This window comes from Gavia stellata, chromosome 9 (assembly GCF_030936135.1).
Source record: "Gavia stellata isolate bGavSte3 chromosome 9, bGavSte3.hap2, whole genome shotgun sequence".
NCBI lineage: Eukaryota > Metazoa > Chordata > Aves > Gaviiformes > Gaviidae > Gavia > Gavia stellata.
Genome location: NC_082602.1, coordinates 26683063 through 26692955, shown reverse-complemented (window position 1 = coordinate 26692955; position 9893 = coordinate 26683063). Strand labels below are relative to the sequence as shown.

Genomic DNA, 9893 nt, shown 5'->3' with positions numbered 1-9893 from the left:
CCCCACTGCCGGGAGCTGGCATGGATTCTGCCTGGAGGATGCTCCCTGTGTGTGGAGGATTAGCACAGGGAGATCAGAAGGAAAAAAGCAACTGGGCTGCTTATTGCTGTGCCTTTCGCTTCCCAGAAGCATTTGTGTCTCAGTTGCGGGCTCCCCAAGACCTCAAGTTGGAGCCAGACTCACGTAGAGGGGTTCATGACGCAGGGTCAGGCCCTGCACAGTGCCGGAGCCTCCTTTTGCACCCCACTCTGCCAAGCTGCCTTCTGCAAACATCTCTGCTCTGCTCAACACCAGCACACAGCTGCTGCCAAACACACACCAGACCTGCCATTCCACGCGCAGGGACCCACGACCCCTTTCCTGCAGAGACCGTCCCTGCCTGCATGTCCAAGCCATGCGGCCACTGCCAGCCCCATAGCAAAAGGACCCACAGGATGGCTGCCCATCCTCACCGCAACCAGGCACGACCTGCCCCACCAGCCCTGACAGGAAAGCACAGCACCCCATGGGCCCCATGGGCCCGGCCGCGAGCACACAGACTTCAATTCAGCCATTTATTTGCTCTCTGGTGGAAGCCGCACGCTGCTGGGGCCACATCCTTCTGCCCTGCTAGCATCCGCCGGCACGGGGGCATCGCTTGCCGCTCAGCAGCACCCCGGGGGACCACAGGTGCCACCAGGATGACAGGCAGGACCCGGGGCCACCAGCCGTTTCAGCAGCTGAAAGGGATCGCAGATCTTCTCCTGGAGGGCAGAGAACAACCCGGGGCAGGATCAGGCCAGAGAGAAGCAAAAGGTACCCCAGGAAAGCAGCGTTTCCCCCCCACTTACTCCCTGCCAGCAGGGCAGCCCAAACAGACCCTCCATAGCTACTGTGGGGGCAGCCCCTGGGTCACTCCACTCCAGCTGCTTTTCCCTGCCACGAAGAGAAAGCCAAGAGCTTCTCTGGGACTTTGGCTCGGCTTTTATCTGAGAAATGCCTCCCGCTTGGACAGAAACGCAGGAACATCTCCCCCTCCCCAAGTACAAGGTTGTGTTTCAGGGACACGCAGCTGCAGGGCATTATCTCCCTTGCCTCTCCTGGCCCATCTACAGGCTGGAGGGACCACCAAAGAGAGGAGGAGAGAGGCTTCCAGCAGATAGAGGTGCTTTGTGCTGGGGGGTCAGGGCTGGCAGCCAGGGCCAAGCTCACATCAGCAGCTGGGAGAGCGATGGGCAGGAAGGAGCTGCCGGGATGGGCCATCACCTCCCTGGGGCAGGCTGTCTCCAGCCATCTCCCCGGGGCAAGGATGTCTCCCCTTGGGAGACCGCAGGCAGGCCCAGCTGCCAGCCTCAGCAGCCCCCATGGATGTGCTGGGGGGGGGCAAGGGGCTCTCACACCTGGTGCTTAGAGCAGACCCCCCCTTTGGAGGGCTCCAACCTGTGCTGGGGTGCAGTTGCCCAAACTCAGGCACCAGACACCACCCTCGGTGTCCCATGGGCTCCTGCCTGGCCCAGAAGGACTGAGGTCTCTTGGTGTCATGCCATAGCCCCTCTGACACCGCAGGGCAACTCTGATGGCACGGGACACCAATGCCCCCATCCCTGAACCCAGCCATGGAGCTGCCTGCTACCAACCTTCACCCCCTTGCCACAGCAGCCCTGCGGTGCGGCAGTGTTGGCCCCACCAGCCCGGATCAGGAACTCCTCCGCAAACCTGGAGCTCCGCAAGATCGCAGCCATCTCAGCATCCACATCCACCACCTCTCCTTCCTGGGGGCAGAGGGATGGTTGCAGGGCTGGGGTCCGGGATATGTTGCCCAGGGGACCCCAGCCACCCAGCCAGGTGATGGGGGGAGCAAAAGCAGGGGCACAACCTAGCCCAAAACCTTAAGAAACACCCACAACGACCAAGCAGCTGGCTTCAAACCCTCCTGTGAAGCCACCATGGATGTCCTGCTCCTTCACCCCAATGCCACGCATGGGTCTGGCTCCCTTTTTTGTCCCTGTTTGCACATTCCCTGGTTTATACAGCCCTTCTGCTCCCACCCACCCCCCCTTCTACCAAAGCTTACCCTCAAAATCACAGAAGACACTGCTGAGCAGCACTGCTTCATCAGCTTTACCCCATCCCTACAGACCAGAACTGCTTGGCATCCTGGGGAGCCCCAGCATGCCTCCCCGCACCTTGAAGGTGAAGTTGGCGTCAAACACCAGCTCTTGCTCGTGCCCCACGATCCCACCATTGTAGATGACCTGTCCTGGCCCGGCCCGGTTGCTACCCGGCACCTTGAAGAGGCGGAAAGTTGCGGAGACGAAGCGGCAGTCGCCTGCAAGGGAGAGGTTGGTGGGTTGGGCAGCGAGTGCCTGTGCTGGGAACTGGTAGAGCCCAGGATCCCAGCACAGCTCCCCATGGCTGCCCGGAGCCAACACTCCCTGGTTGGACCCTCACCGATGATGCCCTCCAGCTCCTTGTCGCCGATGGTGATGGGGCTGGCGGTGACCAGGCATGGGGGGCTGAACCCCACCTCCTTGGCGATGCTGTACAGGTCTCTCCAGTACAGGGCTCCCGCCAGGCACTCCCCTGGCACAAGACCATGGACACAGGTGATGGAGGCAAAGGTCTGGTCCCCGCATTCCATGCCACCCCCGTCTCGGAGAACTACGCACCCCACAGCACCCTGTGCTTCCGGATGGTCTCACTCAAGCGCTGGCTGGCGTAGACATCGCTGAAGTACATCTCTCCCCCAGGCTGGAAGGCAGCGAGGAGTGAAGGGAGACCCCGAGAAGCAATGGCACAAAAGGGGCAGGGAGAACTGCACACCCCGCAATGGGACCCTCTGCAGAGGTGCCTTCCCCAGCCCCATCCCGCATCCCTGCCTTGCTGGATCCCATTTACTGCATCCCAGTAGCACCCCAACAGCAGGGCCACCCCAGACTTGCTCCACTCCCACCATGGGCACCGGCCCTGGCATTACCTTCAGCACACGGTAGGCCTCCCGCAGCACAGCCCTCTTGTCGGGGGCGAGGTTGATCACGCAGTTGGAGCTGGGGAGGAGGAGAGCGAGGCTCATTTGCACCCTCTTGCACGCTCAGCACCACCAGCTGCTGCACATCCACTGGCTGCTGCACGTCCCATTGCTTCATGCAGGATTTGGAGTTGCCAATGTGACCATGAAAAGGGCAGTTTCTATATTCCCAGGCTCCAGCCCAGACTCTGCCTTGGGATTTTCCCTTTCCCAACCTGTGCTCCTGAAGTGAGTGACCCGGTGGGATGCAGACCCAAACCCCAGCCCATGGCCCCTGATGGCAGCAAGACTGGGGGTGGCAGTGCCCTGCATGGTACCTACATGACAATATCGTAGCTCTCGTCGGCCAGTCCAGCATCACCCAGCTTCTCCATGTATCCCTGAAGGAACTCCACGTTTGGCTTTTGGTAGCCAAACTTGTCCATGTGGTAGGCAATGTGCTTCTTCGCCACCTCGACCTGGGAGGAGGAAGGGAATGACGGTTGGGGGGATTCTGGGGGGATGAGGGGAAGCCCCGGCTCCGTGCCATACCTGGCCCTCCGTCATGTCTATCCCCGTGACGTGGCCCCGCTCCCCAACCAGCTGGCTCAGCAGGTAGCAGTCTCTGCCACTGCCGCTGCCCAGGTCCAGGATCCGGCACGATGCCAGGCACTCGGGGATCACCAGACCGCAGCCGTAGTACCTGGGAAGATGCCAAGCTGAGCTGGGCAGAGGTGCCCCGGCGGCATGGGGGTCCAGGGGGCTGCAGCCCATGGGGAGGCAGCAGCAGAGGGGAGACCCTGGGGTTTACCTGGCCACCACCTCCTCATGGACACGCTCCAGAGCATCTCTCACTGCCTTGGGAAGGGGCCTGGCCGAGGTGACGCAAGCATTAGTTTTCAGGTCCTCTGACTTCTGCAGCTCTTTGCCATAGTAATTCTAAGATGGGGAGAACAGAGGCCACCAAACTACGTCAAGCTGCACCCTGGGAGCTCCCCACACACCATGCCTGCGCTCAGCTTGTATGCAACCCTGGTGTCCTCCAGCACTGGTGCTCTCGTTTGCCCCCAGCTAAAAATTAGGCTAACATCAAGCATCCCTTTGCCCCCATCCTCCCAAGCTACCCTTGCCTGAACGCACAGACGTGTTTGCACGGTAGGGGATTGAATTCCCATTTGCAGTAACTTTGCAGGCTGCAGCTGCCGCTTCCCCGGCCAAGAGGGGTGCAGGGAACGAGGGCAGGGAAATGTGGGGTTGCTCAGCCCCACCATCCCTGCAGGAAACGGGAGCAAAGCAGCTGACCACACCAAGCGTTTTTATCTGGGCCCTGAAAAGAACTTTGTCCTCTGACCGCAGCAGGCATCCTGGTGCGGCCTGGGCTCAGCTCCCCCTGCCCAGCCACCCCGTCCCCCCGCCAGCTCCCACCCGCGCCCCTTACCTGCACCTCCCAGTGGATCTGCTCTCCGCAGGGGGCTGCCACTGCAACGGGTACGTGGGGCTGGTGCCTGACACCACAGCGATGGGCACTGCGCCAGGCCCTCCCGGAGGCCCCGACCCCCCTCCGTCCCGGAATATGGGAGCGCTTTTTGCCTCCCCCCTCCCGCCCCGGCAGTACCCAGGGAGACCCCCAAACTTGCAGCCTAGTGGGATCCTCCTGGGGGAGCCTCACAACATTACCCTCCCCTAAAACCCCAGTCCCAGCTGCCCTGGGGAGATGAGCCCCCAAAAACTTCCCCTTTCCCGCTTCACAGAGAGCCCTTGGCCCCAGGGGGTGCCCCCCAGCACAGGCCCCGGGCGGCCTTACTGCCTCCAGCTGCAGCGCTCCGGCCAGACTCTGCCCTGCCCGGGGCACGCTCCGCCCCGGCACCCTGTGCCGCCCCGGGCCTGGCTTCCACCCCGACACTGGCTCCCGCCTGCTCCGGACCCCGGGCACTCGGCCCTGCAGCCTCCCCGTGGGGCCCCAGGCACGGCGCGGGGTGGGGGGCTGGCCCTGCTCCCATGGGGGTCACGCTGCCATGACCCACAGTCCATGCCAGCACCCAAGGCCTCTGCATGCACCCACACCCCCAAAAACCCACCCTGCTGCCTCCCCCCGCAATAGCTCTGCACCCCCATGGCACAGCCCTGTCCCTGCTTGCCCCAAACGCAGGAAGACCCAAGTTTCATGCCACAGGGCTGCTCGGGGACCTTGGAGGGGACGAGCCACCTGCAGCAAGAACACACTGCATCTGCAAAGAAGCCCCCGGAGCTGAAGCATGATGGGGGACACCGGGGGGGCAGAGACCCACTGTCCCAAACAGTCTCCCCCCTGCACAGGGACCGCCAGCGATGGCATCCAGCACAGACTCTGGTGCAGTTTTGTGGTGTTCAGGACAGCTTTTATTCCCAGCAAGTGAGTCGCAGCTTCTTCAGCAGCTCAGGGAAAACCCTCATTCCCAAAGTGCATCTGCAAAGCTGAAGATCAGGACCCATCCCAAGGCAAAAATACCCCCCATAGCCCCTGGGCTTACAGTGGCACCTTCATGGGGTTGCAGGAGCTGTGGTGCCACCAGGTGAAGCCTAAACAGGCAGTGGCACTGGAGGGGATGGTGAAATCCAGCCCAGGAGAAGGCTCTGCAGCACAAGAGCCAAAACCCAGCAGCACTCCAACAGGATCGTGGCAGGCCAATACCCACGCTCAGCCTGCCTTCTCATATCAGCTGATGAAAAGCACACTCGGGCAAACAAGTGCTTCCCATGTGCTCCAAGTGCTCCAGATAAGTGACTTACCAAAAAAGAGACACAGTATTTATAGCCTGGGCCTGATGTCACTCCCCAGGATGTGAACAGGAGCCCGGTCGCTAGTCCTCCAACAGAGAGCAGTGCAGAACTGAGCACACCGGCTCGTGATGCTCTCCTGCCTGCTTCCCAGCCAGGCCTTTGGATACCTTCCCAACCAGATACAAACACACACCACAGCCAAGGCTGCTTCATCAAGAGCTGGAGCAGCGGCCCAGGAAGAGGAATGCAGCTGAAGGCCGAAGGCAGTGCAGATGGGTTGGCAAGGGGATGACGTTCCAAACTCTGGCAGAGTGGAAAATAAGATAACCTCTGAGCAGGACGCTGGCCAAACCAGGTCCAGCTGGACCAGTGACAGAGGTGTGTGCCCAGATTCCCGCTTTCAGAAGTTCTGGCCTGGGACTGGCACCTCAGTCTACACTGAAGCACCTCTCTCACCCACCCAGGCACTTACAGCTCCCACTGATTAACATGCCCTAAATAAATTGTACTCTGTGCCATCTCTGTGTCTAAATACAGAGCAGTGTCAAACTGCAGGCACCTGTATTTAAAACCCACAGCTCGATTTTATGCATTTCTTGCCAGAGGTGCTGGTGTGGGCTGAGCACCTCACGGTACATGGGAAGTAAGTGGACACAGGAATTGTTGGGGGAAGTAAAGTTTCAGGTAAGTTTGTTTCAGTTAGGCACTGGCACGCAGGCAAGTGTTCTGGAGCAGAGACGTGGATAGAGGCACGTGAGAGGGGCCCACGTGCCCAGAAACAGAGTCTCTGCACATATCCCAGCTGACATCCAGCACCATCCAGACATAGGTCTGAACCTTGGGGTCTGGAGGAGAAAGGACGCTTCGTTGCCCTCAGTGCCAGTCAAGATGTCCTCGTGCCTTCGGCTACACTTCATTTCAGCAAGTGACTCAGCTGGTCTTGTAGGTTTGATGACTGCTCAACACTGGGGACCAAGCAAAAAGAGGTTCACAGCAAGATCTGTGCCCCAGACTGCGCTGTGCTGCCTAAGTCCAGGGGCCCAGAACAGCTCTAGCGCTGACACTACAGCAAAGAGAAACCCTGGGGTTCCCCAGCCCACCTCCATGTCCCCCCAAGGCAAACCTCATTTTGTGCACCCATAAGCAGACAGCTCTGCCCTACACCACCCTCATCTCCTAGCACAACCAACCTCACAGGCTCTATCACGTTAATGAAACAAATGGAAGTTTTGGTATAAATCAGCCCTTCACTCCAATTCTCATCTCTTCACAATACTGAAACACTATCCCACTGGGCCAGCATCTGCTTCAAAGGCAGCTGCAAAAACCTATTCACTCTGTTTTCCCCCACTCTACTTCATCACTTTTCCCTTTCAATCAACCCACACACATGTCCCCCAGGTCCTCCTAGCACTCCTTCAGCTGAGTACTCACTTCTTCTGGATTGCTTCTTGCCTACATGAGAAAAGGAGACAAAAAGAGCATTAGAAAAACAAAATCTCAGCAACAGGGTTCATGTCATGTTGAAGAAAAGGGACTTGATCAAGGGCTCAGGAGGCCAAATCCCCAGCGTGTTTCTGGATTAAGTGCTGAGAGGACAGCAGCGGCACTGGCTTCTCCCCCTTAGCCCTAGATGCATCACACACTCTCACAGGAGACACAGTGCATGGCAAACAGGATGCAAAAATCTCAGGTCCCACCCTAAACCAGCCTGAGCTGTACCAGTGGAGGTGGAGGGGGCTGGAAGATCCCAGCTCCAGGGCCTGCTCAGCTTTGAGGAGCCGGGCAAGAGGGATTGGTCTGAGTCGGCTTCATGCAAAGTCTTTAAGGAAAGGCATCAAGGGACCCACTCAGCTCTTCAGAGGGAACGTGTTTTTCCCCTACTTACTGGTACTGCAGATGAGTGGTTATTATGGCCATTTTCCTTAAGCTCTGTGGAGAACAAGACAAAGAACAAACGTCCAATGGGAGCAGTGCAGCAGAATCACAGGGTAAGCTGTCCCAGTGCCCCGGGGAGTTCCTGCGGCACAGCCGTCACTGTACCACTGCACTGCCTCCGAAACACCCCCAACGGTGTCTGTCAGCAGTGGCACACTCTTCTTTCCCAATGACAGGCACGGACACTAAGTGTTTTGTTTCAACCTACGGTCCCTTGAGCTTTCTGGTAGAGGTGGCACAGCTTAAGGGCTGGCTTGGGCTGCAGGAGGCTGGAAGGCCAGCAGCACACATGGGTTTGAAGAAGCACTAAATTATTCTGACCACCAGCCCTGCTGCCTGAACTCATGTATTTCACTTCAGGGCTCCAGTAACATGTCTGCATATCTGATCTTATAACCCTCCTCCCCTCCTATCCACTAGAAACAGTGTTGCTCTAGCACATAAACGCAGCTTACATCTTCCGAGTGCAGGATGGCATCTTCTTGCATCACCATGTTTCTAGCAGCTTGACCCAGGAGCTAAAAGACAAATGCACAGACCAGACTGAGAGGCAGCAGCTCTGCATTTCCTGAGACGCTCCTGACGGCTGCTCAGCAGACCTGCAGGCAAGGCTGACAGTCCGGGGGCCCCGGGGGAGGCGGTGCGAGGCCTGTGGGGAGCATCGCGGTGCTGTGCCCACCCCTCAGAGCACACAGGCTTAGGGAGAGCCTGAGGCCTCGCTCCAGTCTGTCACTCTGGAGAGATGTCATGAGGTGAAGGCAGCCTCCCGCCTCCCACCACCTCCCCAGCGCTGTCAGAGGCAACCGCAGCCCGGGGGTGCTGGCACCCGCGGCCCAAGAGCCCCACGGGGGTGCCCCACCGGCCCACTCACGCCTGCAGCCCGGGCACCGCTCTCCCCGGCCCCAGGGGTGCGGACTACAGCTCCCAGCATGCCCCGCGCCGGCCACCGACTACTGCTCCCAGCATGCCCCGCGCCGGCCACACACTACTGCTCCCAGCATGTCCTGCGCCGGCCGGCCGCTCCCGGCGGCCCCGCTCAGCAGCCGGCGGGGCTCGGCCGGGCCGCAGCCCCCCGGCCGCGCCGCCCCGCCCGGACGACGCCCCCGACAAGCACTGCCCTGGGGGGGGCGCCCGGGCCGGGCCAGATCGCCCGCCGTCCCCGGCTCCTCCCCACAGGCCTCGCGGCCGCGCTGCATGCCGGGCGCTGTAGTCGGCCGTCCGGCGACGCCCGCGGCTCACCTCGGCGCTGCGGGAGCCCTTCAGCACCTGCTTGGTGAGGGCGATCACGTCGGTGCCGCAGCTCGTCACCTTCTCGGTCAGGAGCCCCTTCACCGAGTGGCCGAAGCGCGCCTGAGAGTCCGCCGCGCCCCCCGCCGCCATCTTACCCTGCCCACGCCCCGCCTCGCCCCACCGGGCGCCGCTACGGCGAGCGCCGGGGGCCAGACGAGTCGGGAAGGCGCAGGGCCCGCGGCGGGCGGGGCCACCGCCGCGGAGGGGCCGCCTCTGCCCGGGGCCGGCCCCCTCGGGACCCGTGTCCCCCCATGGTCTCCCCCAGGATATCTCAGACTCGGACATCACCCCGGGCACGGACACCCCGATGCTGCCCAGCATTGACCAGTGCTGCCCGGGGCTGCCTGGGGCTCACCAGCGCTGACCAGTACTACCCAGTGCTGACCAGGGCTGATCAGGGCTGACCCGGGCTTCTCAGCACTCACCAGTGCTGCCCGGGGCTCACCAGGGCTGATCAGGACTGCCCAGCACTGCCAGGGGCTGCCCATTGCACTGCCCAGCACCGACCAGGGCTGACCAGGGCTTCTCAGCACTGCCCAGTGCTGCCCAGTGCCCCCAGCCCTGTGCTGCCCATCCCCTCCTGGGCACGTCGAGGGGCTCCCAGGCTGGGACGGACCCCAGTGCCTCACCAGTCCCCAGCTGTGCTCATGGCACCCAGGGAAGACCCCCAGGGCGCAGCTGCCCCCGCACCCCTCGCCTGCCACAGGGCCCTGGGAACAGAGCCCCAAGGACGGATCCAGCCCTGGGCATCCCCTGGCCCACAGCCCACTGCATGCGGCTCCCCCATGGCCACCCAGTGTGGCCGTGGCCCGGTGCCCTCGTGCCCCGCCGGGTGCCCAGCTGCAGAGCTGGCTGAGGGCCCAGCACCCAGTTCCCCCCCTCCCCATCCCCCCGATAAGGAGGTGAGCCCGCCTCGGGG

General features: G+C 61.4%; 2 protein-coding genes across 2 annotated transcripts; both read right to left on the bottom strand.

Annotated features, from left to right (window-relative positions):
* Window positions 1-644: 644 nt before the first annotated feature.
* AS3MT (arsenite methyltransferase) lies at window positions 645-5017 on the bottom strand. The gene is made up of 11 exons (XM_059821351.1): window positions 5011-5017; window positions 4425-4465; window positions 3798-3925; window positions 3539-3689; window positions 3329-3465; window positions 2957-3026; window positions 2649-2730; window positions 2431-2562; window positions 2166-2308; window positions 1617-1751; window positions 645-743 (listed from the first exon to the last, which is right to left on the bottom strand). The coding sequence occupies exons 1-11, from the start codon at window positions 5015-5017 to the stop codon at window positions 645-647; spliced, it is 1125 nt and encodes a 374-aa protein (XP_059677334.1).
* Window positions 5018-5357: 340 nt separating this feature from the next.
* Window positions 5358-9064, bottom strand: BORCS7 (BLOC-1 related complex subunit 7). Its single transcript, XM_059821269.1, has 5 exons — window positions 8924-9064; window positions 8140-8202; window positions 7635-7678; window positions 7181-7201; window positions 5358-6711 (listed from the first exon to the last, which is right to left on the bottom strand). Exons 1-5 carry the CDS (start codon window positions 9062-9064, stop codon window positions 6660-6662), a joined length of 321 nt encoding a protein of 106 aa, XP_059677252.1. The 3' UTR covers window positions 5358-6659.
* Between the last annotated feature and the right edge of the window lie 829 nt (window positions 9065-9893).

Coding starts and splice junctions, on each gene's coding strand:
- AS3MT (XM_059821351.1), bottom strand. Junction 1,752..2,165: donor ACGCCAACTTCACCTTCAAG/GTGCGGGGAGGC, acceptor CTCTGCCCCCAG/GAAGGAGAGGTGGTGGATGT. Junction 744..1,616: donor GCTGTGGCAAGGGGGTGAAG/GTTGGTAGCAGG, acceptor TCTGCCCTCCAG/GAGAAGATCTGCGATCCCTT.
- BORCS7 (XM_059821269.1), bottom strand. CDS start 9,064: ATGGCGGCGGGGGGCGCGGCGGACTCTCAGGCGCGCTTCGGCCACTCG. Junction 7,679..8,139: donor CCATCCTGCACTCGGAAGAT/GTAAGCTGCGTT, acceptor TGTTCTCCACAG/AGCTTAAGGAAAATGGCCAT. Junction 6,712..7,180: donor CAAGAAGCAATCCAGAAGAA/GTGAGTACTCAG, acceptor CTTGGTCCCCAG/TGTTGAGCAGTCATCAAACC.